A 27471-nucleotide genomic window follows, 5' to 3' on the forward strand; every position below is an offset into this window, starting at 1 on the left:
TATGTGGCAACTGACCAGCAAGGGAGCAAGTGAGTTGAGATCATACTGGAATTAACTATTAATGCTTCTTATCACCATGAATACACTGTAACACTGCACAAAATCTGTAATTCAGAGGAGATTGTCTTTCAGATTTGAGTGTTTATGTACACATGTGGGAGAGAGAGAAATGGGGGAAAGAATGGCCTTGCAAATACGAATACTGGGGAGGCATGGGTTCTGTCCTGGAGCACATCAATTAACTTAATAAATGTCATGCCTCTACTCTTGAGTATTCTAAGAATGTGTGTAATTCGCAAGGAATAAATATCTGCTTTTGTTCTCTGCTGGCTGAGTTCTCAAAGCAGAGACTGTTGCAGCTATTAGTCCCCTTAGGTGGGAGGCTTCGACTACTCAAAATTACTGCGTTGATTGAATTCCAGTGCCATGTTTGTGTACATTATTGATGTATAATGGGAAATTCACCACCACTGTAAGTCACCAGTTGACATCAGAAGTACAGCCCCCTCAGAAATTACAGTGTTAGCTAGCTGTTTAAATCGGAACTACTTAAGAAAGTAGGCACTTGATTCTCAATACTACTGCAAAGTTGCATCGTAGGTTGGCTACGGTGTTACACGTTGTATCCAACAGTTTCTGTAAGTGAATGCATTCAGAGGACCAGAGCACTAAATTTTGTTTCCCTCCCCCTTTTCCCAGCTCTGTTAGACATCTGTTGATCCCAGTCAGCCAGCCAGTTTAAATAGCATCTGCACAGAGTTGCCCAATATCCCCTCAGTCCCGTTAGAAAGCCTGTGGCTTTCTCTGGTTTTTCATGTTATTGTGCTGTAGTTCCCTCATGTCAGACACCACAACCCTACAATCAGCTGCTGATGACAGTCCAAGAGCCACCCTCAAGCAACAGTACTATTCTTTGGCCCTGAGTCAGATCCTGCTTGCTCACTGGTAATCCCCTCTCTGGCCTCGTTGACAGTTTGCACTGTAGCATGTTGTGAATCCTGGTTTACATCTCAGTCAGAACATGGTATCTATGCAAACTAGTCTCGTCTTTGTGTTAGAGGTATAGCTCTGTTGGTGTTAGAAAATCCTAACAACTTGTGAAATAAAGCAGATATTCAACAATTGTCAAGGAAGACCCACTATTCGGCTCACTGAATGAAAAGTCAGTGGTGCCCTCTTGCATTTTACATTGTCTGTTGATCACTAACTTTAATAATAAACTTCTTAATGTGTTTATTCATTTATGAACTGCATTGAGATGTGTTGTGCTTTTGAGGTTTTTAGTCCATTAATTTGTATAGATAAATAAAATTAGGTGTTGCCCTGCAGTTAAGTATAGGGCTTGCCTTGTCTCTTCATATGACAGACTTAAATGCGTATCTCTTGTTTGACACTGATAACTGGTTTGAGTTGTGTGTGCCTGTATGTCCTAAATAAGATATAGAGTATTTTGACAGAATTTTTGTTGTCATGTCAGCTAGTGAGAACAGGTGCTAGCTTCACTTGGGGCTAATGTGTGTCACTTCATCAGAGGATAGGCTTGCTTTCGCTATCTTACCACCACAACTTGAGATGACCTTTGTACTCCCATGAGATGAGTGCAGTTTTTTTTCAAGCAATATAACTTCCCGAATACTTGGCCTACTACTAGGTGACTTATTGTGAAGACTATGTTTCAGCCTTCATCATTTTACCAAACATGATGGTGACACCAGTGCAACTCTAATAGGAGCAATGCCATTGGACCAGCACAATTCACTGTGGGATATGTGTAATGGAACATGTTATATATAACCCTTTCAGTATTTGTGGCATTAAATCTTTGTTGCTTTTTTTTTTTTTGGAAACCTGGCCAGGTTTTACCACCAGGCTGCTATTTATAAGAATTAAATCCATTTCTGCCTTCACTCATTTTTCTTTTACTGGGGAGGCATAGATTTTCATAGTGATGCTTGTCATTCTTTTTTCTTAACATCACTTAAATGTTGGTGATATGGTGAGTAGTGCTGTTCTTCTGCTGTCCAAAGACTCACTGACATCATTGGAACAGCAGGTTGACAGGAAACATAGGTTAACCCAGAGTACAGCTGAATAGGCAGTGATAAACGAAAGAAAATAGTTTTGTTTTTGCTGATGGCTAATGTTTATGATTTAGTGTTTTAGGTCTCAGTTTGGTGCTAAGCAGCTGGTTGTTCTCAAACGGTGTCATTTCCTCCCCAATTTTTTTTGCCCTCCTCTTCTCAATCTCTATAATGCTTTAATGTTCCAGTGCAAACGTTTTATGCTGTGTCCTCTCTTATCTCTTCTCTTTTATATTTCTTTACATCAACAGTTAGTAGGAAGGCTCCTCCTCCGGTCCCACCTCGCATCACCTCCAAGCCCTTAATCTCAGTGACGGTGCAGAGCAGCACCGAGTCAGCCCAGGACACCTACCTGGACCAGCAGGACCGCCGCAGTGAGGCCAACAGCCAGTCAGAACGCAGCAACTCCTCTGACAGCCTCTGTAGCATTCGCTTCAGCAGCCTGGTTAAAGGCACTCGGCACACGGCCCCTGTACCTGTACCTATACCTTTGTTTGTCCCTGTACCTGCTGTGGCTGCTGCACCTCCTGTCCCTGCCCCCCGTGACCTCCCGCTGCCCACTACCACCACCTCCTTCATCAGCACCATCGCTTCCCAGCCCAAGTATGACACCGTAAGCATCGGTGTCACCCTAGAGAAGCCCCCGTCAGAGCCCAAGAGGAAGCTGTCCTCCATCGGGATCCAGGTGAGGTTTTTCAACTTGTCACAGAGGATACATGTAAATCTGGCAGCTAAAATCATATGCTCAAACTGCCTCAGATTTGGTTGATTTGCTGTTGCCCATTATGGTTGGTTGATTGACAGGTGGACTGCCTTCTGCCAATCCCAAAAGAGGAACCCCTTCCCCTGACTACCCCTCTGAAGTTCCAGTCAATTGGAGTGCAAGTGGAGAACGGCAGGCCGTAAGTGCCCTTGCTCCTTTGATACAGCAATGACTTTATTGCCCATTGTCTTTTGGCTGATTTTCTGTAATTTTTCTTGTTTATGTGGAATGTTATGTTTCTGGTTTGCTTGTGAATCTGTCTTCTCTCCAGCTCTTGATATTCACTTGCCCTTCTCTCCCTCTGATTCACACATGCTCACCCTTGTACATTCTGCAACTGTTTCAGCTCTGAGGCTGGCATAACTGGACAGTGCAGTAGAGACAGTAGCCAAGGTCATCCAGCAGTTAGTCTGTGTGTTGGCATCAGCATGCCAGCCCAGGGCTCTGACCTCTTGTGCCATGTTTAGACCATAGTAAGCAAAGATTTGTGAAAAAAAGTGCTCTTTAAACTGGCAAGTGCACCTTAATTTCCCTACGTCTGCTTCTTTTTCTCACCTTCACTCTCTTTTGAGGCCAGCAGCCTGTCATCCTTCTATGTGCTGTTCCTGACCCTCCCCATGTGCCCCACCACCCTAGTCCCGATGGCTTTCAGGCTGTAGCTGTCTTTGCCCTTCTGTGCTCCTTTGCAATAGATAACACTAGTGTACCCCCAGCTGCTGCCATTAAATCCTTTTCTATTTAACCAAACACAAAACTTTTAAGCTGTTATTGTGGAAAATGTTTGGCCAATCACTGCATTTCTTTGTTTTATTGAATCCAGTCTGATTTTAGCTGATTTGTGTGTGTGTTTCCAGTCTCAGCCGGGGCAGCAGCATGGCCTCCAGACAGAATACAGAGAGTGAGCCCCAGGAGTCCCAGGATGCAACACCCTTAGAAAATAAAACAGCCAACTGCACTAACAGTACAATGGTAAATCCTGCTGCCCCCAATGGAGCGGATATAGCCACGGAGCAGCAGCCCCTCAAACACACATCCGTCCCCACCAGGATATCCACCTTGCTGCCAGAGACCCTGGACCCAGCACTGGACCCCTCCTCCCTGCCACCTCCAGACCCCAGCCTCGAGACTGGAAACTGCAGTGCCCAGGGAGATGTCACTCAGCCCACCATGCCTGCCTGTCTCAGAGATGGTAACTGGTTCCTGAAGCTCCTGCAGGCGGAGACAGCGCGCATGGAGGGCTGGTGTCAACAGATGGAGCAGGAGACCAAAGACAACAAGCTGTCAGAGGAGGGTAAGAGAAGAGATTATATGACGACTGCTGTGAAAACATTCAGTGGACTTTTTAGAGTGACTGGTTTTTAGATGAGTGGTTTTAAAATGCCAGATTTTGGAAGTCAGAAGATTTCAATATTCATGTAACTACAGTGGATAACTAGCCACACATGGAGAGTGGACATTGAAATAATGCAACAATCATTAAAGCCTACAGGCAGACAGTTGGGTCTGCTTGTAGCCACTGTGGACTGGAGAGCAGAAAAGAGGAGGAGGGACAAGCTCATTACTGCTAATGGTTAGCTGTAGCACTGCTCGTTAGGCAGAAGTGAGCTTCTATTTCAGCTGTAATTGAGCCACTGCAGACTCATCTCCATCTGTTATCTGAGAATCCTGCTTGGGTTCTCAGGCAGGGTTACCTCTGCAGTCTCTTAAATATGGATGAGTAAGAAGCTCAAAAACCAAAGCCCCAGATTATCATTCCTCTTGCTTCCATGAACCTGAACGAAGAAATTTCCTTTTACGAACAGCAGGCAGGAAATGGCTTAATGAGTCATTTATTCCAAGTTACTTCCAAGGATGTTGTGCACTGTCAAATATGAGTTAAATATCCCATAATGATGGGCTCTTCAGAAATATGAGAATTGCCAACATCTTCCATTTCTTGATGCAGTTGCTTAAGCTATTCTAAAATACAAAAGTCCATAAAGATGCAGTACGCACTTGATCTTTATATCGCTGCCCATGAAATATGAAACCAGGGGGAAGAGCCCATTTCTATGTTTTTCTCAGTATTTTTTGTGTGCGCCATGTATGTGTGTGTTTACTTCTGTGTATGTAGTCAGGAGCCCAGAGTTGTGTTTTGTTCTTTAGTTTATTGCAACTTTTGATGGTTCTCCTTATTACTCTTTGGTTTGTAGTTTTGGGGACGATTCGCAGTGCAGTAGGTAGTGCCCAGCTCCTCATGTCCAAGAAGTTCCAGCAGTTCAGAGGGCTCTGTAATGAGAACTTGGTGAGTGGATCCTATTTGCCCTCCCTGCTTCTTTCCTATCAAAATGCTTTTTTTTTTTCTTCTGGCCACATTTACTCATATTTTACTTCATGCCCACATCCTACTTTTGAGCACACAGAGCTGTTTGTCACAGACAAATTTGTCTTATTCATCACATATGGAGAGGAAATGGGCTGTCCACACACACAAAATAATCTCTTGATAATTTATGTAGCCTGACTCACTACTGCAAAATGTAATTCACTTCTCCACTTGTCTAATCTTGTGAGTGCTGTTACTAAATCTCTGAAAGTCAGTGGTCAGGTATATTTGTGGATTAACTTCAGGTATGTTTTTGGGTTAATCCTTTTGCTTAAAGGGGGAAGATTGCTCTTGAGATTAGGAGATTAATGTGTTCACCCCCAGTTTCACTGCTAAGCCAATCACCTGTCGCCTCACTATCTTGTCATTTTGTCCTTGGTAGAATGTGAATGCTAACCCACGGCCCACGGCACAGGACCTGGCTGGGTTCTGGGATCTTCTACAACTCTCTATAGGAGATATCAGCATGAAGTTCGATGAGCTCTACCAACTCAAATCCAACAACTGGCAACTTCCTGAGAAAACGGAGAAGAAGGTATTACGTTGTTCATAGACAGCTTTGGTCATCCCATTGTCAGGTTCCAGCATGGGTTTCAAAGCTCTTGTCAGGTTTCAAAAATGTTATATTGTTTTCTTTTCCATCATCCAACCAACAGAGTAACAGTGGATGCGCTGTGAATTCAATCAGCCCCAGTGTAGGCTTACTAATGTGACCTGTACTGTCCATCTGGCTTATTTCTTTTCCTATTTCTCATCTTTTTCTCAGGAGGAAAAGAAGCAGCTTCCATCATCCGTGCCAAAGAAGTCACCTAAGCCCAAGCTGATTGCAGGAAAAGACAGGAGCATGGACTCAGCTGTGGACAAGCAGCGACAGGAAGCCAGAAAACGGCTGATGGCAGCAAAGCGGGCCGCGTCAGTACGACAGAACTCTGCCACAGAAAGTGCTGACAGCATAGAGATCTATGTCCCCGAGGCTCAAACCCGCCTTTGAGAGTGGACCAGCATCAGTTCCCCATGAAGAATGATAATCTTCTTTCACCCCAAGCACTCATTGACACAAACACACAAACAGATCTGAGATGACCACACAGACATACAAAAGATGAAGAGGTCAGCCCCTCTTGGCAGCGAAGCTGAATATAGGACAGCTGAAGGAGATCACAGGGCATGCAAAACTATCCCGAACAATATAAACAATGCAAACAGTCTACTGGCTGCCATGGGACAGAAATAACCTTGACAGACAAATGTTTAATACTATTGTTATTATTGTTATTACTATTGAAGTTATAATAATTATCTCCCAAATTATATCAAGACTGTCTTAAATGTGCAAGTACCTTGGATAAAGAAATCCTGTTCCTTGTGAGCTGAAGAATCTTGGTATCCCAGAAGTTTACTCTCTCATTCCCTTCACTTGCGAGTCTCCAGGTTTACGAGCTGAGCTACCACCCACACACACACTCAGGATACACGTGCAGGTGTACTCACTGTCCACAGAGTCTTCCTGTTCTCTCTTTGTATTAGGCTGCCACTCGTCGGGTGTGGTGTGTAAGCTTTACTGTGTAAGAAATGAGATCGTGTTGATTTTACTCAGAGGTTTAAAACGCAGAGAGCCAGAGGAAGGCAGTAGCATACATTATAGATATCACACTCTGGTTATTACCATGTTCATTTTGTAAATGTTCTATACCAGGTTATTTGTTAGAGAGAGGTCAGTGTTCAGTACCAAGGTAGTTTTTTATAGACTGAGTACATATATATTGTCATGATAAATTAGCACTTGATGCAATCATTCACTCCACTTCTCTCTCCCTCTTTCACAAACGCACACTAAACGGTTTGTCGGTGAATACCCATCGTTAAAGTCTTAAATTTTATTTTTGTGGAGGGAATTCAAGAATTGACAATGGCCAGTCATTGTATGCTACAGAGGAATGTATGAAATGTATGCATTTGCTTCTCATTTGGACTTGATGACTGCACTTTCCATTCGCCTCAGTTCCCACCTCTCAGTCATTCGAACCTTCGCTGCATCCTTGTGATGCAGGGGACCAAGACCTTCACCACCTCATAAGGCATTCCCACTCCACCAAACTGTTTCAGTACATGTGTTGGGGCAGGGGTTTTATTTCTGTTGGAAAGGAAATGGGATTAGCAATAATTAACTAGTAATTTCATCTGACAGTGGAAATGAGATTTAAATGTCCAGTCTTAATTCTTTTTAATTTAACATGTCCAATAAATCTGCTTGATATGAATGTTTATTATTTACTTATTCTATTCTGAGGAATAAGTTGTTTCGGGAATGGGTATAGCAATCTCAGGGTGAGCACATTAAGTTCAACAGCCAAAACCTTTTAAGTGACAACCAACATTTAGTATAACCACTACTTGATTGGACGATTGTGGATAACCTTGAAAGCCACTATTTCTAAATATTTTAATGATAAAAATTTTAAAGTATCTACAAATTTTTACAAATGAGCTCACCGAGGCTTGGAAACTATCAAGTGGTAGTTTTAGTGGGTTTGATCATTCTGACTGCTGAAGCTGAATGAATTTAGTCTCGGTCCGTTTCCCAGCTGTTTAAACTCCCAACATTGTCAAAAGGTGCTTTGTTGAAACTATGGTACATTTTTTAATTTAAATTTTAGTGTTGTGCAACACTTTCTGTGACTTGGTGTGTAATCTATCCGTTGTGAGGTCAACCAAGAGTTGCAAATTGATTTTATAAAACTGATGGTGCTGCAAAGGATTGGCTACAGTGCCTAGACGGCATGGAGTTATTCATTGAATTATCAACTTTTCAATACCATTAGGAAGAGTTTTATTTTTTTTGAAGTGAGGTGCTCTGATAAATTGTTAATGTTGGCTGCATGTGCGCTTTTAAACCGAGCACCATTTCATCAGCTCACCCCAGAAGTTGAACTATGCTTTGTCCCCATTCAACCCCATGAGAATGACAAGAATTACATTTGAGAGAAATGGAATTTATATTCGTTCTCTTTCATGTCTTCTCGTCAGTCATTTCAAATGTGATCTGGAATGCCAAGGGGGCAGAAGTGAACATGTACATGGAAGGGTTGAAACTTTTTTGTTTTCTTTTAATTAAGAGCTGGCTCTCCCCCTATTGGTCAAACATTGCATCACTCAACAGTCACAAATTCCAGTACACTCCATTTTGTATTTTTAGTTTTCATTAACATAATAGGTGAACTAGAACTGGGAATGCTGACACAGCACCAGGTTGAGTTTATTTGTTTATTTGTATTACATCAACTATGGACATGTACGTTTCATTGTCCAAAGAAATCATTAAACATCCCTTTGCTACATGTCCTTGTCATCATTCTTGCTGTTTTTCTACGTCATTCATCCCTACTGTATTGTAATATCAGCCGTTGAGCTAATATTACACACAAATGAATTATGAGCAGTAGACACTTCAACTTTACTGTGTAATCTCTTGAAGCATGGCCTTCTCTATACAAAGATCGTAGCTAGTGAAATTTCTGTACTCTTTTTCAATGGGTGTCATGAAATGATTAGAAACTATTCAGTCTCAATAAGGCATTCAGGGTATGTGCTGTACATGGACGGGTCAAGAGTGACAAACAGTGACGAGTCCTCATATCATTTGAAAGCTGGATCCCTTTATTTCCCAATATACCGAACCTTAAAGAGAGCATGAACTGATCAGGGATCTACGGATAGCTTGTTTACCAGTACTTCCTGAGCTACAAAGGGCTACACAATGGACAAACAATGACCAGAAGGTGCAACTCTGGTGGCAGATAATGTGGATATGCTTTTTGACCACCATGTGGACATGGCAATATTCTGCAGTCAAGTGATTTTTAGGGATTTTGAGTTTTACCTGGATCTAACTGAGGCAATGCCAGATAAAATAGGAAGTAAGAGATTGGACGGTAGGCTATGATTCATGCATAGAAGAAACCCTGCAAATCTTAAGACGTAAGAAATGACACTATAGGTGGCCCATCTTTCCGGCTACATCTCCCTACTTGGCAACTGAATTTTCAGAGATTTAACTATATGAACACGAGCAAAAACAGTGTAATTCTGGATTTATTTACTACTGGTGGAAATTGTTTTACTAAATAAGCACACATCCTACAGATGAGGGATTGTTTGATGTTATGGTGTATTAGTTAGACACTGTGAGGCTAGTTTCTTTTAAGAGAATAAAGCATTGTGATTGCAATGACATTTTGTGAGATATTGTTTTCTAGATGGAGTTAATAAATCAATGGAATAAAAAAAGGGAATATTATCACTCAGTTTGAGAAATCTATGAATATTTTTTGAGCAACTCGCAACGCCACCAAAACCACAGTGCTAATACTCAGACCAATGTAAAACCCTTTCTGATCTGGTATTTTGAGTCCTTGATTTTGTGGACCCACGTTATTTTTGATGATACCCAAATGAGCTTAATTTTGTAATAGGCAGAACAGGGGGGGGGAATCCCCATGAGATATTCATAAAGCCAAAGTTGTTAATCTTTCACAGCTGTCAAGCCCTGTAGAGGTTTCCTCTCACAGGACGTAACTTCATTTCATATTATTTTTAGGTAGAAAGTTATTTTCATGTTTAACAAAAGATTCTAGTATGGCCACCATCAGTACGGAAGCCCCTGTGTGTCAAATTTCCATACAGTAAAACCAAATAGGAATACGAGTGGCAGATACACTTCCATCCTGCTTTTTTTCTTCTTTTTCTTTTTTTTGACGAGGTCAAGACTTCCAGCACACATCACCGTTTAAAGATCCAGAATGCTTACTTTCATTATTTCGTCGTTTATTTCACAAATTATTTTTAGAAACACCACCGGTGACACCGTCTGCGCACAAGCGCCAAAATCAACTGAATATCTACTATTATTTTACTTTTCGTTATCTTGTTCAGCTGTTTGTCACTCGAGCAAGAAAAAGAAAAGAAGAAAAAAAACCACCACGCAAACCTACAAGCGAAAGTGTTGCCCGCCTGTGTGGTCTGCACTCGATTACTCTGTCTGTCGACCGATGCTGCTTGATTCACAGGCCTCTTAAACTCTATATTCTCTGACATCATGCTGAAACAAGAAAATAGGGAATAGGGGGGGGGAGGGAAAATACTAAATACAATAAATGAAAGCACAGAGACTATATATAAACTATATATTTATTTGTGTAAAACTACTTTTCATGTGAATGTTCTATATGTATTCTATATAAATATATTTGATGCTGGATTTTACTATTTGAGAAGGTGGCACACAGGGGTCTCCATACAGGAATTACTTAATGAACTTTAGTTTAGTATCGTCCCCCATTAAAAAGACGTGGAGAGACGCTGTTGTATGTGCATCATTGGTGGTTGACATCCTACTAGAGAAAAAAGAGAAGAGGCGGTAACACTTTCTATGAAGCTTGCATCTATAACGCCCTATAAGCATCTATTGCATCTCGCCCATACGTTCCTATAATGTGTATTACAATGACTAACGGCTATGGCTGAAGACTGAAATAGCACTAAAGTCTCATTATGCATCTCTACAAAACTTCAGCAAAACAAGTTGGCTAAGATGCATTATGACATTTGACATAAACCGGCTGATGATTACATATTTATAATGCATAAATCCGTTTTAAATTGACAATGTATCATACAAGAGGTTGAGGTGTTGTGAGGGCGTATACATGTTATAATAAATCTTACAGTGACTTATAGCTACACCTATAGGGCGTTATAGATGCGTATAGGGCGTTATAGATGCAAGCGAGGGCTATGTATACAGCTATGAACTACAAAGTATACCTATATAGAAAAATCAAAAATCGTTGTAAACATTTATTTTGTCTGTAACTGCACAAAGATAATCAGAATCAATAAAGGTTGACTTAAATCATACCGAAGAGGCATCGCTGTCTTAATATTGTAATGCGGCCTGAGGTACTTTTTCTTTTTTCTTTATCAAACTGTGGCGATATGGCGCTGACGGAGGATCTCCACCACCAGGGGGCGCCTCCTTGACTCTCCCAATAATAGTAGCCTCTGGCCACGTCTTCGTGTCGAGGTCTAGAGCGCCTCCCACAGGCTGTAAAAGAGACTACGAAAGTTTGGAGCGTCTGTATGGAGGCTAACGCTGGTTCCAGATCAGCACATCAGGACTTAAACACGGCGCTTCCTGCAGCAGCAGATGCCGGGGAGGAGCTTAAACTAAACCGCAACCAAGAAGACTGCTCCAGCCGGGAAAACCTGCCGATGTCCGCCAGCACCGTGGCACGAAGAAAACGAGTGGTGCCGGCGCCTGCTGTCCAACTGGTGAGTCACAGATCCAGGATAAAACCCATGCTTGTCAAGAGACGCCTGCTGTTGTAGACGCGCAGAATGACGGAACAAATGTGAATACTGCTGCGCAGGCCAAACCTCATTACTTCTCTGAGAAGGTGATGTGGTTCAAGTTTTGACAATGGCTGATAAAATAGGTGGATGTAAAGCGAATATACCTTTCTCAGACGACAGCAGGCTGTCACGTGTACCCCCGGTTCAGTCCAGTCTGCCTTTGACTGTTTAAACTGAGTGTTGCTGCAACCTTCCTGTCTGTGAGTCGTGCGTTGGGTTCTCACCTGCTAGTTTCCCTGGGAAACCTTACAGCAGACGATGGCTGGATGGGGTTATGTGTCGTTATTTTGAAGTTCTGGCCAAATTACAGCCTTGATGCGCCGGATCTGTGTTTCCTCCATTGTTCCATTATGTTGTAAGTGTACACACTAGCAATGATGTCCTAAACAGAGATGCTGACCTAAGTTAACCCTCTTGGCGACATGACCTGGTAGCCCCCAGCCGGCCAGGAAGGGACAGAAGGACCCAGGGAAGACTGCACCGCCCTCTCCCATCATGGCCACTATCCAGCACAGATCCAGCACAGCAGCCCCAGACAGCTCATCTGAAGGAAAGAGAACTGAGCTCAGGCCAAATGAGAAGAAATGCTGTAAGTAGGAAAGCATGTTTGTGTACTTCCCCCTCTGTGCTCCGATAAGCCATTATTCCCAAACCGTGCCCTTCAAGGGAAGTGTTTAGTCATTGCAAGAGAGGTCAGCCTGGGTTTGTTAATCATTGAGCTTTGGCCTCCCAACCTGTGCAGAGCGGGCAATAAACAAAAGCCTGGTTTTGTCCATCTTGAGAGTCATTCTTTAATCATGCTTTTTCCCACAGGCTGTGATGAGAGAGAGCTCATAAATCAGCGTTTAACCTTTGTCAGTTTTATTTTAACTTGCCGGTGTACTCGGAAAAACAAAAGCGGGAATGTGAAGTGGATCCAAGCGAAGGCTTGCACACAGAGGAATTTGAACTTGCTGAATCTCCAAAGTTTAGACGTCTCAGGGAGAATCTGAGTCGAGTCGGGTCTTGTCAGGTTCGCCATTTTGATGGACTTGTTTACAGTGAACTGAGGATGGACCTCTGAACAGAGAAAGATACCACATATATTTTCCATTAAATATTTCGAGCCAAGGAGGTTAGGGTCTACTAGCTTGATTCAGGGCCACAATTGTTGAGCAACATTAACGTCCTGCAAAGCGTCAAAGATTGTATGATAAACATGTCAACCTGAATACTAACCAGCTTCTGTGTGGCGTTACGGGGATTCTGCGGCCCTCTCTTTTCAATGTGGTTACACTACCGTTCAAAAGTTTGGGATCACCCAAACAATTTTGTGTTTTCCATGAAAAGTCACACTTATTCACCACCATATGTTGTGAAATGAATAGAAAATAGAGTCAAGACATTGACAAGGTTAGAAATAATGATTTGTATTTGAAATAAGATTTTTTTTTACATCAAACTTTGCTTTCGTCAAAGAATCCTCCATTTGCAGCAATTACAGCATTGCAGACCTTTGGCATTCTAGCTGTTAATTTGTTGAGGTAATCTGGAGAAATTGCACCCCACGCTTCCAGAAGCAGCTCCCACAAGTTGGATTGGTTGGATGGGCACTTCTTGCGTACCATACGGTCAAGCTGCTCCCACAACAGCTCAATGGGGTTCAGATCTGGTGACTGCGCTGGCCACTCCATTACCGATAAAATACCAGCTGCCTGCTTCTGCTCTAAATAGTTCTTGCACAATTTGGAGGTGTGTTTAGGGTCATTGTCCTGTTGTAGGATGAAATTGGCTCCAATCAAGCGCTGTCCACTGGGTATGGCATGGCGTTGCAAAATGGAGTGATAGCCTTCCTTATTCAGAATCCCTTTTACCCTGTACAAATCTCCCACCTTACCAGCACCAAAGCAACCCCAGACCATCACATTACCTCCACCATGCTTAACAGATGGCGTCAGGCATTCTTCCAGCATCTTTTCATTTGTTCTGCGTCTCACAAACGTTCTCCTTTGTGATCCAAACACCTCAAACTTGGATTCATCCGTCCACAACACTTTTTTCCAGTCTTCCTCTGTCCAATGTCTGTGTTCTTTTGCCCATCTTAATCTTTTTCTTTTATTGGTCAGTCTCAGATATGGCTTTTTCTTTGCCACTCTGCCCTGAAGCCCAGAATCCCGCAGCCGCCTCTTCACTGTAGATGTTGACACTGGTGTTTTGCGGGTACTATTTAATGAAGATGCCAGTTGGGGACCTGTGAGGCGTCTGTTTCTCAAACTAGAGACTCTAATGTACTTATCTTCTTGCTCAGTTGTGCAACGCGGCCTCCCACTTCTTTTTCTACTCTGGTTAGAGCCTGTTTGTGCTGTCCTCTGAAGGGAGTAGTACACACCGGTGTAGGAAATCTTCAATTTCTTAGCAATTTCTCGCATGGAATAGCCTTCATTTCTAAGAACAAGAATAGACTGTCGAGTTTCAGATGAAAGTTCTCTTTTTCTGGCCATTTTGAGCGTTTAATTGACCCCACAAATGTGATGCTCCAGAAACTCAATCTGCTCAAAGAAGTGCCCATCCAACCAATCCAACTTGTGGGAGCTGCTTCTGGAAGCGTGGGGTGCAATTTCTCCAGATTACCTCAACAAATTAACAGCTAGAATGCCAAAGGTCTGCAATGCTGTAATTGCTGCAAATGGAGGATTCTTTGACGAAAGCAAAGTTTGATGTAAAAAAAATCTTATTTAAAATACAAATCATTATTTCTAACCTTGTCAATGTCTTGACTCTATTTTCTATTCATTTCACAACATATGGTGGTGAATAAGTGTGACTTTTCATGGAAAACACAAAATTGTTTGGGTGATCCCAAACTTTTGAACGGTAGTGTATGTATGCATATATTTTTGTAGGGGGGGGGCTGAAGAGAAGTTGGGACATTTTCTGGTTTATCTGTAAACCTTTTATTAATAATTGACCATTTCAGTGTTTGGTATTGAGTGGCTATAGAAATCAGTTCACTCTAGACTTAGAATAGGATTTAATCATTAAACTCATAACGTTTAGGTGTGTATAATTACTGAAATAACCTTACAAATAAAGTAAAATGATTCAAATGTGCGTGTGTGTGTTTTGGAAATGCAAATGGTAATCCACAGCTTGGGCCTCCTATATGACCAATTCCCCGACTGTGATAGTGATGATCGGCCTGCCTGCCAGGGGAAAAACCTACATGTCCAAGAAGCTAACACGCTACCTCAACTGGATAGGAGTGCCAACCAAGGGTCCGTAACAAGCCTGAATACGAGTTTTCATGTATTTTATCAATTTCGATCTGTATGAAAGACAACCTCGCAAAACGTATATGAGGAATTAATCCGGTCCTTTCATTAGCCTTGTAGAATTGCCCTTTTAAAAGGATTGTAGTTTTCCAATTTGAAATCTGATCCCATGGGAGGATCCAGTGTATTCACACAGGGCTGAACCATCCTTTTAAACCTAGCTGTCCTTAATTAGAAAATGGTCGACTATGAAAATGTGAAGCTCAAGGCAGAGGTGTGTAAATTATCCAATATTTAGATGTCAACATTGAGCACAAGGCTTCCTTTTTAGTTGGAGGGTGTTTGATTCTGTCACTCAGCAGGAATGCTGAAGGACTGGTTTGGCTCACACACTTGACAAAAAAGGCCATTGGCCCCAGTGTCCTAGACTTAGTGTGTCTTTATTTTGCCATACCTTGTTAATCCCTAAGGGTGATACTGGTCTGACAATCTCCCTGTTTCTGTGTTTTGCAGTGTTTAACCTTGGAGTTTATAGGCGAGAAGCAGTGAAGTCATACAAGTCCTATGACTTCTTCAGACATGACAACAAAGAGGCCATGAAAATCAGAAAGTGAGTGCTGCTCTTTATAATCGGCCCCCTAGGGCTTTTTATAGAGTTGTTGTAATAGACTGATTCCTCTCCAAAAACTAGCGCTCCACACATAATCCTAGCTGTAGGCTATTGTGGTTGGTGAAACCCAATAAAAGTCTTGTGATATTTACAAGGCGCTGCTGGTGCTACACAACCCAGTCAACTTCCACGGTCATTTATTCAACAAAATGATGCTGACATTGTGTGACATCAGAGTTACGTGTTTTAAAGACTTGCAATTAAAAAGGGTCAGGTGCATAAGTGTTGTTTTCCAACTGTGCTTCTCTATAGACAGTGTGCACTGGTGGCGCTGGAGGACGTCAAGGCCTACCTAACCGAGGAGGGAGGCCAGATTGCTGTGAGAGAACACACACTGTATTCAGATGATCTTTGTTTATCCCTCCAGGGAAATTTGAATTGTGCAACAAGCCAACAGGTGTTGCAGGAGACCACAGGTGGACATTTTCAAGTGTAAAAAACTATAAATTATTTTCACTATACCAAATTTGCTCTGAATTTTATATAACAGGTTTTCGATGCCACTAACACTACCAGAGAAAGGAGGGAACTGATCCTTAACTTTGCAAAGGATAACGCTTATAAGGTCAGATTGAAAGTGATGGTTGCACATAAGTCATGCAATTTGTGCTCAATCAAGTGTTCTGATGGAGAATGTATTTTCAGGGCATCTGGGTAGTGTAGCGGTCTATTCCGTTGCCTACCAACACGGGGATCGCCGGTTCGAATCCCTGTGTTATCTCCGGCTTGGTCGGGCGTCCCTACAGACACAATTGGCCTTGTCTGCGGGTGGGAAGCGGGATGTGGGTATGTGTCCTGGTCACTGCACTAGCGCCTCCTCTGGCCAGTCGGGCGCCTGTTCAGGGGGGTTGGGGAACTGTCGGGAATAGCGTGATCCTCCCACACGCTACGTCCCCCTGGCGAAACTCCTCAGTCAGGTGAAAAGAAGCGGCTGACGATGCCACATGTATCGGAGGAGGCATGTGGTAGTCTGCAGCCCTCCTCGCATTGGCAGAGGGGGTGGAGCAGCGACCGGGATGGCTCAGAGAGCGGGGCGATTGTCCAGGTACAACTGGGGAGAAAAAAAGGGGGGGATCCCCCCCCAAAAAAGAATGTATTTTCAAATACTTTTTTCATGTATTTGTTAATGGCGGTTTTTTTTTCATCACAGGTGTTTTTTGTCGAGTCCATATGTGATGATCCAGATGTCATTGCTACAAACATTATGGTAAATGATGCTTAATGGCCTTCAAAACTTATTACGTCTCATACTTACCACTCCCTTATCCAGATTCTGATACCTCAGGAAAAGTGTATAACACGATGCTTTATTGGTTTTTCTGTACAAATCTCTCCCTTCCGTAGGATGTGAAGGTGTCCAGCCCAGATTACCCAGAAAGAGACAGAGAAAGTGTCATGGAAGATTTTCTGAAGAGAATAGAGTGTTATAAAGTTACCTACCAACCATTAGATCCAGACGAACATGACAAGTAAGAGACGGCTTCTTTGTAAGGATGGTGCAAGAGTTAATGCATTTTTAAAAAAAAAAAAATTTTTAGCTAATGATTTTTATTTTTATTTATCGGTGAGCTTGTGCCATTAAGACTCCATATGCAAAAATAGCATCTTCCTTAGAGGCTCCTTAGTCTCAATGGGGCAGAGATGAACAGCTATTGTATACAACTTTTTTTTTTTTGGTCGCAAATCCTTGATAAAATGTGAATATTGTTGTAAACCGTCAGACAAGACAAAGTAGTTTGGGATTGGTCCAGCAGGGGGAGACAGGATTTCATTTAAAATACGGGTCGTTATTACTGGAAACTGGGAACTCATCCCAATGTGATATACAGAGGCGATGTTGCAAATGTTTTCTTGGGGCTGAAATCAGGAATTTGAGATCTAGCTTGAGTCAAGCGTGTTGAGTCACAGGGAAAAACTGCCTCAGACGCGATAGTACTGTTGATTCAGATGACTCCGATGTAAGTAGTTGGTTTTGAGCTTTTTAAAAAGCGTACATCTAAAAAAAACTCATTAAAGATGGCCAATAAATCTGTGATCAATAAGTGTAATGACACTGCTGAGCACAGGAAAACTTGGAGTTTATGTCATTACAATAGTTTGGATCTGGGTATGTTGCCCTTCAGCTCAGCTTGTTGTGAGCATTATGGATAACCTGCCTCACCTCCTATTCATAAAAGACTCTCTGATGTGTAGCAGTGCTCACACCAGTCCAATACTTGTACCCCATTTTGTTTAATTTTTTTTTTAAATTTACAGGAACTTGTCCTTCATCCAGGTCATCAATGTTGGCTGCAGTTTTTTGGTCAACAGGGTTCAGGACTACATCCAGAGTAAGATTGTCTACTACCTCATGAACATCCATGTGCACTCCCACTCCATCTACCTGTGTCGGCATGGAGAGAGCCATCACAACGTTGAGGGACGTATTGGAGGAGACTCGGAGCTGTCCGACCAAGGAAAAAAGGTAGTTGTAAGCGCTTGCCTCTCCATAGGTGCGTGTAACTGTTTCTGTGTTTCAATACAGAGAAGGGGATTCTGGGTAATCAGGTCTTGCAGAAACGCAGATGCAGATGGCTCACAAATTTCAGCAGCTTGCCAAGTGTGTCTGCCAGCCTATGCGTCATATGAGCGTTAACAAACCGAGTAGGGCAGGACATTTGGTTGCATGATGCAATAAGATAGAAACAGTTGTTGGGACCTGCCAAAATACTCTGATATGAACACGACGCAGAACAAAACAAAAAGGGTATTCCCATCCAAAGATTTTGTGCTCTTGTTTGTTGTTTTTATTTTTCATTGTTTTCAGCTCCAGATTTCTTTAGCCACTCCAGTATATTCAGGTTTTGTAAAAGCAACATTGCCACCTTACAGGTACATGCCAGACCAAGTGCGTAGGCAAACACACCTATCGTTCACGGCAACGCACATGCTTGCAAACGGCCAGACTTTTAAGCCTAAATCTGACTGAAAAAAAATCGCCCTCATTCTGCATTTTCGAAAGAGAGTCCCACATCTTAGTCTTGTCTTTAACAGCAATTACAATTATGTGGCAGGAATGAAATCTCGTGGCCTCGGCGGGCACGTGTCTGACGACGAGGCGCGAGCACAAAGACATTTTTGTACTGAATTTATTCTACAAGCAATTAAAGTATCCTGATTTTTAAATTAAGGAGATGTGGCAGATATTCAGGCGTAGTTGCAGACAGAGAAATGGCTGCTTGTATGCAGTTCCTGTCTTCAGTGTCTGAGCTGCATCCACAGCTCTTAAAGATGCTTGCCATTGTTGGCGTTATTGTTCTGCCACCATATGTGTACTTAGGGAAACTGAAGTCTACCCGTTTCATCAATGTTTTACATTAAGGCTCACTGCCTTTTAAGAGGGATTAAAAATCCATTTTGTTCTGTCATCTACCAACACGGAGATCCCGGTTCGAATCCCCATGTTACCTCCGGCTTGGTCGGGTGTCCCTACAGACACAATTGGCCGTGTCTGCGGGTAGGAAGCCAGATGAGGGTATGTGTCCTGGTCATTGCACTAGCACCTCCTCTGGTCGGTTGGGGCGCCTGTTCAGGGGGGAGGGGGAACTGGGGGGAATAGTGTGATCCTCCCACGCGCTACGTCTCCCTAGCGAAAATCGTCACTGTCAGGTGAAAAGAAGCGGTTGGCAACGCCACATGTATTGGATGAGGCATGTGGTAGTCTGCAGCCCTCCCCGGGTTGGCAGAGGAGGTGGAGCAGAAACCTGGACGGCTCAGAAAATAGGGTAATTGGTCAAGTACAATTGGAGAGAAAAGGTGGGGGGGGGGGCAAAAAAAAGAAAAAAATCAGTTTTGTAATTTCTCTCTGCTAGTTTGCTGCAGCGCTCAAGTCCTTTGTGCAGGAGCACCAAGTATCAGACCTGAAAGTGTGGACCAGCCAACTGAGACGCACCATCCAGACAGCCGAGGAACTGGGAGTGCCCTACGAACAGTGGAAGATCCTTAATGAAATAGATGCCGTATGTACTCTGCTATGTGAAAGAGTGACACACAGGACACATTCACGGGTAGGGCGACGTTATATGGTAATGAGTATCATCGCTTTGTATTGTAGGGTGTATGTGAAGAGCTGACCTATAAGATGATTGAGGAGACCTACCCGGAGGAATTTGCGATGAGGGACCAGGACAAATACCACTACCGGTACCCTGGAGGAGAGGTATGGCGTCTCTCTTTCCTCTGATAAACGGCTGCTGGTAGTATTATGTGTGGAGCTTTGTCTTTTCCTATTTGCTGTCCTGTTTTTGTAGTTTTATCTAGGCACACCTTTGTATATTATTCATTTGTTGTTTTTGTTTTATTTATTCACCTGAGTACCGTAAACCAGTGGTTCTCAATCAGGTCCTCATGTACCACCAGTACAGTTGGTTTTCTGTTCTGCCATGTAGTTCATAACATTCACCTGTTATTCCAGCCTCCAATCAGGGAGGTTTTAGACCAGGAACAACAGGTGAATGTAATGAACTACAGCAGTACTGGTGGTACCTGAGGACCTGATTGAGAACTGCCTTAAAGGAATATTTAGCAGACGTTCAGCTTTATTTCCATGTATAACAATTAATCGTAGCGGTGGCCTTTCCATAATGAACACAATATTTGTCAATGTTGTCTGTGTCAGTGGTTCTCAACCTTTTCGAGTCATGACCCCTCAGAATAATCAAGTTGGTGTCCCCCCCCCCCCCCTCCAGTACCACCGGGACATTTAACTCACAACACCCAGATCCAAACACATTGATCGCTCATAAACTGTCTGCTCAAGACCATTCAGTGATTATACTGTAATATAACACAGGAAATGGCACAGCACACACATGCATGGGGTATGGTGGTGCAGTGGTTAGTGCGGTCACCTCAGAGCAAGAAGGTCCTGGGTTCGAGCCCCAGGGTATTTCAACCTTAGGGGTCGTCCTGTGTGTGGAGTTTGCATGTTCTCCCAGTGTCTGCGTGGATTTCTTCCAGTTGCTCTGGTTTCCTCCAACAGTCCGAAGACATGTAGGTTTGGTGAATCGGTCGTACTAAATTGTCCCTGTCTGTGTGGTGTGGTGTGGTGATGGACTGGCGGCCTGTCCAGGGTGTCTCCCTGCCTGCCGCTCAATGACTGCTTGGATAGGCTCCAGCATCCCCGTGACCCTGAGTAAGGATAAGCGGTTTGAATAATGGATGAATGAATGAATAACACAGGAAAGCTACCAAACTCACACAGGAAGACCATTGCTTTGCCCACAGACAGAAAACAACTAATTCTATTTTGGCTTTAACTAGTGTTTTTAGATTTACTGAAGTAACTGCACATACGCTTTGACTCTCACAAGCAAACTCAATAAAATCTATTCTAAGGAAAATTATATCACTGGTACAGGCGATGTAATGTAAAAACCATTCCCCAGTCTAGATTCAAAAAAAGGACTGGTTGTTAAAATCCTTAGTGTTTGCACTGCAACAGTTTCGGTGGAAATTAAACTGGAGATGTCTGCCAAGGTGACATTGCCACCACCAGGACACATCATCAGTGTGTACCTCAGCATCACAGTTTGTTTCGGCCTTTTATCACAAGACACCCTCCGCTGAGGCAGGCCCACCACAGGTTGATCGGTCCTGGGTGTGTGTCCTGTGGTTAGCTGTTCACCTTGGCAGCCCAGACGACGTCTCTCCTTTTGATCCAGATCCAGTGGCTAGTCCTCTCAGCAGTGTTGGCTAGCTCTTTGATCACTCTCCTGTGGGCCTGACTCCTAGTTCCCGCAGGAGTTTTGCTGTGTAGCTGGCAACAAAGCCCCTACAACCCACCTCCACAGGGCGCACCTTCACCTTCCAGCCTCTGTCCTCTGCTTCGGCTGCTAGGTTGGCGTACCGCAGCTTCTTACGCTCGTACGCTTCATCGACTGCATCTTCCCAGGGGCAGGGGACTGTCAGCTCAATGATGTAAGCGAGCTGGTTAGAATTGGACCAGAGGACGAGGTCTGTTCGCAAGGTGGTTGTTGGGATTTCTGTCGGGAAGATGAGCTTCTGTCCTAAGTCCACTCGCATTTCCCAATCCCTGGCTGAGTTTAGTGAGCCTAAATTGGGAAGTGAAGGGTTGGCCTTCAGTTTATCCCCCTCCCGAACGAAAGCTGGAAAACGCCGGGGCCCTTCCTGGTTGCTGAAGGGTTGGGCATTGATGGAAACCCTCTTGCGATCGAGTTCATCTGCCAAGCACCTGAGCACCTGATTTTGTCGCCAGGTGTATCTGCCTTGGGTAAGGCTGGTCTTGCAGCCAACCAAGATGTGCTTGAGGGTTGCTGGGGCTGTACACAGGGAGCAAGATGGATTCTCTCCAAACCAGAGATTTAGATTTATGGGCAAGGGCAGGACATCATATGTGGCTTTGATGATGAAACTCAGCCTGTTTGATTCCATGCTCCAGAGCTCACTCCATGTAAGTTTCCTCTTTTCAACACCCTCCCACCTCATCCAGCGACCCTGTTTGGCTTGTGCTACGGCTTTAGAACATCTGGCTGCTTCTTCCTGTCGGCGAACCTCCTCAACCACCATAGTTCGCCGTTCGGTAGTAGTCGCCTTTTGCCAGGTAGGTGTTTTTATTCCCAGGCCACGGCCGCCTCTGCCTTGTTGAACATGGCCTACTACGTCTCGGTGGCGGAGGGCAGATTTCACCTCCAGTACAGCTGCAGCTGGGGTCCATTTCTTCCCTGTTGCTAGGGTTGAAGCAACTCCTCTCACTACTGGGTCTCGGGATTCTGTGAGGGACATGTCCAACCTCACTTTGGCACATTTGAATTCCTCAACCAGGCTGGAAATTGGCAGTGCGAGGGCTCCATTGCCGTAGAGTCCAACACTGCTGAGGCACTTTGACAGTCCAAGCCACTTCCTCACCTGCGAGTTCACTAGCCTCTCCAAGTGATTGGCATGAGATAGTGAGACTTCGTACATGGTTAGTGGCCACATGAGTCGGGGTAGCAGCCCAAACTGAAAGCACCAGAGCTTCAACTTCTCGGGCAGTGCAGTGTCATTGATTTGCCTGAGGCCACTGATTGTATCCTGGCGAAGTTGTTCCAGTTGCTGGGTGTCTTTGAGGTCTGCATTGTACTACCGTCCGAGGCTCTTGACGGGCTTCTCCCGGACTGTGGGGATTGGTTGATCACTAATGCAGAACCGTTCATCTGTTAGTTGGCCTTTAACAATGGAGATGCTGCGAGATTTACTTGGTTTAAACTCCATTCGTGCCCACTTGATGTTCTCCTGGAGTTTCTGCAGCAGGCGCCTGGTGCATGGTTTTGTTGTTGCTATGGTGGTCAAGTCATTCATGTATGCCCGGATTGGTGGAAGTCGCAGGCCATTCCTGGACCTTTCGCGTCCCACCACCCATCGAGATGCACGGATGATGAGCTCCATTGCCATGGTGAATGCCAGAGGGGAAATGGTGCAGCCCGCCATGATGCTTATTTCCAGATGTTGCCAAGTGGTGGTGGTGTTCTGTGTTGTGACACAGAACTGGAGATCCTGAAAATAGGTCTTGACCAACTCTGTGATATTTTTGGGGACATGGAAAAAATCAAACGCCGTCCACAGGATCTTGTGAGGAACTGATCCAAAAGCGTTGGCCAGGTCTAAGAAAACCACGTGCAGGTCTCTCCGTTCTTTCTTGGCAGCTTGTATCTGGTGCCAGATGATATTAGCATGCTCCAGACATCCCGAGAAGCCATGGATCCCGGCTTTCTGCACTTATGTATCGACAAAGTTGTTTCTTTGCAGGATTGTGGAGATTCTTTGGGCAATCACGTTAAAAAAGATCTTTCCCTCTACATTTAGAAGGCTGATCTGGCGAAACTGGCTGATGCAGGAAGAGTTCTTCTCCTTGGGGATCAGAATGCCTCCTGCTCTTCGCCATGGCCTGGATATGACTCTTTTCTGCCATGCCACTTTCATCAGCTTCCAGAGGTATTTCAGGACTCCAGGAGTGTTATTATAGAGTCTATACTGAATACCATTGGGCCCAGCAGCTGACATCGATCTTGCCTGCTTTACCGTCCTCTCCACCTCACTCCATGTGGGGGGGTCTTGTGTCCATATGGTGGTCAGGTGGGTGAATTGGTGACATGTCATCCGGGATGGTGACTGGCTCATGTCTCCGGACATCAGAGTATGTTATTTTATTTTCCTCACGGCGGCAGTTCTGTGTCGCAAATTGTGGTGACTCGCTCATGGATGCAAATTGTTTTCACTCATGCACGGTTAATGTTTATAATTCACAGTGAAAAAAAGGTAGATATAGAATGATTTATGTATCAAGTTAAAATGACTTTATTTTGCACTTCCACAATTTAGTTGTCCTAGCTACTTTGTCAGTGGTCCTGTATTTATGTCCATTATCCAAGCCAGCCGGCAGGTGGGGAGACACCCTGGACAGGCTGCCAGGCCATCACAGGGCCAACACATTCACACCTAGGGACAATTTAGCATGGCCGATTCACCTGACCTACTTGTCTTTGGGCTGTGGGAGGAAACCTGAGCACCCAGAGGAAACCAACGCAGACGCGGGGAGAACATACAAACTCCACACAGAGATCGAACTTGGATGACCCTCAAGGTTGGACAACCCTGGGGTTCGAACCCACGACTTTCTTGCTGTGAGGCGACTGTGCTAACCACTGCACCACCATGCCACCCCCTGTATTTATTTAGTTATCGTATTCTGCGGGATTGCCGTTCTTGAACAAGGTCATGCTGTAGTTTATGAAGGCTTAAACGATTGTGTGTGAGAGGATTTAGGGAGCCGATCACTGAAGTTTTTGTCTGTACGACTCCAGATCATGCCTAGCAATGTTTTAATGAGGTATGGATTAACTGGATTTATTCCGGTGAAAGGAGCCAGTAAGTTGAGGGGTCAATGTGGTGGCTGCTAAACACATTATGGCCATTACTATTAGGTCAAGATAACGTGACTTGAAATTCCATTAGCTGGTTGTCTGAACAGGCAGCGGTGTGAAGAGACAGACAAGTGTTGTCACTGCAGTGGGTGGGTGTTCAGTATATGGGAATGTACTAGGTGAAGTCAGATGGTTCCATAATTGCTAAAAATGCCATGCTAAGAAGATCAGAAGCTTTGTTTGGATTTATGCTAATGTCATATTTTCTTTGCAAGTAACTAGGCCTGAAACAGTATTGGTGCACTCGTCTAAAAAAGTGAGATCAAGGCACGGATGGGTGACAAGTACAATAAGATAAGGCATCCGGGTAATATAGCGGTCTATTACGTTTGGCAGTTCGAATTCCTGTGTTACCTCCAGCTTGGACGGGCGTCCCCACAGACACAACTGGCCATGTCTGCGGGTGGGAAGCCAGATATGGGTATGTGTCCTGGTCGGTTGAGGCGCCTGTTAAGGGGGGAGGGGGAACTGCGGGGAATAGCGTGATCCTCCCACGCACTACGTCCTCCTGGTGAAACTCCTCACTGTCAGGTGAAAAGAAGCGGCTGAAAACTCCACATGTATCGGAGGAGGCATGCAGCCCTCCCCGGATTGGCGGAGTGGGTGGAGCAGCGACTGGGATGGCTCGGAAGAGTGGGGTAATTGGCCAAGTACAATTGGGGAGAAAAAGGGGAAAAATTATGAGGGTGTATTAGTATTGATAGGGTTCACAGAAAGTTGAGTCAGTTCATCTGGACACAACGTTTATTGGGAGAAACGTTTCATCACTCATCTTAAGTGACCTCTTCAGTCTCAGCTGACTGCGGGTATCCCCACCCTTATAAACAATACAGTGGCATAACGACCAAAAACGACGATCAATTTCATATGCAAATTACCGTGACCATTAACTAAGGCCATGTATACTGTTCACAGAGGATTGGGGAATGGTTGCAATCACAGCATTGTAAGATGGTGATAGATGCCCCCTCCACCCCCTTCCAGCCCCCTGTTTCAGTGATGGGCATTCCCTCTTCACAAAGATGGTCTCTTATTCAAGCTATTTGTATTGATTTTTTTTTTTTTTTTTACCAAAAATGAACAGGGCTGGGCACATATATTCCACAATGCTACACATCAATGTCCAGAGCAAGCAAAAACAAACAAAACCCTGTGGCAGTGACAGTGGTAACAGTGATATAGTGAAACACCCCTTACCTCCCACCCTGCCCCCCCACCCCCCTAATTATCTGGAATAATTCTAAGGCACAATGTCAAGGAGTTAAGAAATAAATAATATAGCTATTTCCATGGAGTCTGATATTGTTTTTCATGTCAGGGGCCGAGTTAAAACGAATATCGTGCTTATATTGTTTGGGTGTTACGAAAGTATGTTAAAAAGGGTTCCCAGATGTTATAAAAAAAAATTCTCTGAGCCACTGACTGAGAATCACAGCATCTCTAAGTTGAGACAGGACATTATGTCTCCAAGCCACTGACTAAGCGTGGGCGGGGCAGCTTCCTTCCATTTGAGCAAAATTGCACGTCTGACCAAGAGCAAAGCGAAGGCCACCACGCGGCGCTCCGCAGAGGTCAGATGAGAGTCATCTCCATCAGTAATGCCAAACAGACCAATAAGAGGGTCTGGGTCTAGGTTTTGTTTTAAAATGTTAGATAAGGTACGAAAGATATCTTTCCAGAATTTTTGTAAGTGAGGGCACAGCCAGTACATATGGTTCAAGGTAGCGTCACTGTTTTTGCATTTGTCGCAAGTGGGGTGTGGGGGTGCGGATCAGGGTAGTTGCTAGATAATTTAACCTTGAGCATGTGGGCCCTATGGACCACCTTAAATTGTATTAGGCAGTGTCTTGCACAGAATGAAGATTTGTGCATTGATGCGAGGATGGAATTCCATTGGTCATCAGATATACACTACCGTTCAAAAGTTTGGGATCACCCAAACAATTTTGTGTTTTCCATGAAAAGTCACACTTATTCACCACCATATGTTGTGAAATGAATAGAAAATAGAGTCAAGACATTGACAAGGTTAGAAATAATGATTTGTATTTGAAATAAGATTTTTTTTACATCAAACTTTGCTTTCGTCAAAGAATCCTCCATTTGCAGCAATTACAGCATTGCAGACCTTTGGCATTCTAGCTGTTAATTTGTTGAGGTAATCTGAAGAAATTGCACCCCACGCTTCCAGAAGCAGCTCCCACAAGTTGGATTGGTTGGATGGGCACTTCTTTGAGCAGATTGAGTTTCTGGAGCATCACATTTGTGGGGTCAATTAAACGCTCAAAATGGCCAGAAAAAGACAACTTTCATCTGAAACTCGACAGTCTATTCTTGTTCTTAGAAATGAAGGCTATTCCATGCGAGAAATTGCTAAGAAATTGAAGATTTCCTACACCGGTGTGTACTACTCCCTTCAGAGGACAGCACAAACAGGCTCTAACCAGAGTAGAAAAAGAAGTGGGAGGCCGCGTTGCACAACTGAGCAAGAAGATAAGTACATTAGAGTCTCTAGTTTGAGAAACAGACGCCTCACAGGTCCCCAACTGGCATCTTCATTAAATAGTACCTGTTAGAGCCTGTTTGTGCTGTCCTCTGAAGGGAGTAGTACACACCGGTGTAGGAAATCTTCAATTTCTTAGCAATTTCTCGCATGGAATAGCCTTCATTTCTAAGAACAAGAATAGACTGTCGAGTTTCAGATGAAAGTTCTCTTTTTCTGGCCATTTTGAGCGTTTAATTGACCCCACAAATGTGATGCTCCAGAAACTCAATCTGCTCAAAGAAGTGCCCATCCAACCAATCCAACTTGTGGGAGCTGCTTCTGGAAGCGTGGGGTGCAATTTCTGCAGATTACCTCAACAAATTAACAGCTAGAATGCCAAAGGTCTGCAATGCTGTAATTGCTGCAAATGGAGGATTCTTTGACGAAAGCAAAGTTTGATGTAAAAAAAATCTTATTTCAAATAC

The 27471-nt window shown here is 43.9% G+C and overlaps 2 protein-coding genes and 1 long non-coding RNA gene across 3 annotated transcripts in view; 2 read left to right on the top strand and 1 right to left on the bottom strand.

The window, feature by feature from the left end:
• The window catches only part of dlgap4a (discs, large (Drosophila) homolog-associated protein 4a), a 29562-nt gene extending 21017 nt beyond the window's left edge, over nt 1–8545 (top strand). Inside the window, exons 6-11 of the mRNA XM_056274692.1 lie at nt 2333–2766; nt 2886–2983; nt 3699–4135; nt 5037–5128; nt 5592–5744; nt 5976–8545. Coding sequence (XP_056130667.1) covers nt 2333–2766; nt 2886–2983; nt 3699–4135; nt 5037–5128; nt 5592–5744; nt 5976–6200 — 1439 coding nt within the window. The 3' untranslated portion in view covers nt 6201–8545. The remainder of the gene's footprint in view (nt 1–2332; nt 2767–2885; nt 2984–3698; nt 4136–5036; nt 5129–5591; nt 5745–5975) is intronic.
• Nucleotides 8546–10523: 1978 nt separating this feature from the next.
• Nucleotides 10524–11778, bottom strand: LOC130107897 (uncharacterized). Its single transcript, XR_008809837.1, has 3 exons — nt 11725–11778; nt 11127–11587; nt 10524–10602 (listed from the first exon to the last, which is right to left on the bottom strand). It is a non-coding gene; the product is annotated as an uncharacterized LOC130107897 (long non-coding RNA).
• Nucleotides 11450–27471, top strand: part of pfkfb2a (6-phosphofructo-2-kinase/fructose-2,6-biphosphatase 2a) — a 31775-nt gene continuing 15753 nt past the window's right edge. The window contains exons 1-11 of the mRNA XM_056274693.1: nt 11450–11539; nt 12011–12209; nt 14749–14874; nt 15385–15481; nt 15794–15860; nt 16032–16106; nt 16692–16748; nt 16886–17010; nt 17798–18005; nt 19393–19539; nt 19635–19739. Coding sequence (XP_056130668.1) covers nt 12116–12209; nt 14749–14874; nt 15385–15481; nt 15794–15860; nt 16032–16106; nt 16692–16748; nt 16886–17010; nt 17798–18005; nt 19393–19539; nt 19635–19739 — 1101 coding nt within the window. The 5' untranslated portion in view covers nt 11450–11539; nt 12011–12115. The remainder of the gene's footprint in view (nt 11540–12010; nt 12210–14748; nt 14875–15384; nt 15482–15793; nt 15861–16031; nt 16107–16691; nt 16749–16885; nt 17011–17797; nt 18006–19392; nt 19540–19634; nt 19740–27471) is intronic.

Source organism: Lampris incognitus, chromosome 2, assembly GCF_029633865.1.
Source record: "Lampris incognitus isolate fLamInc1 chromosome 2, fLamInc1.hap2, whole genome shotgun sequence".
Classification (NCBI taxonomy): Eukaryota; Metazoa; Chordata; class Actinopteri; order Lampriformes; family Lampridae; genus Lampris; species Lampris incognitus.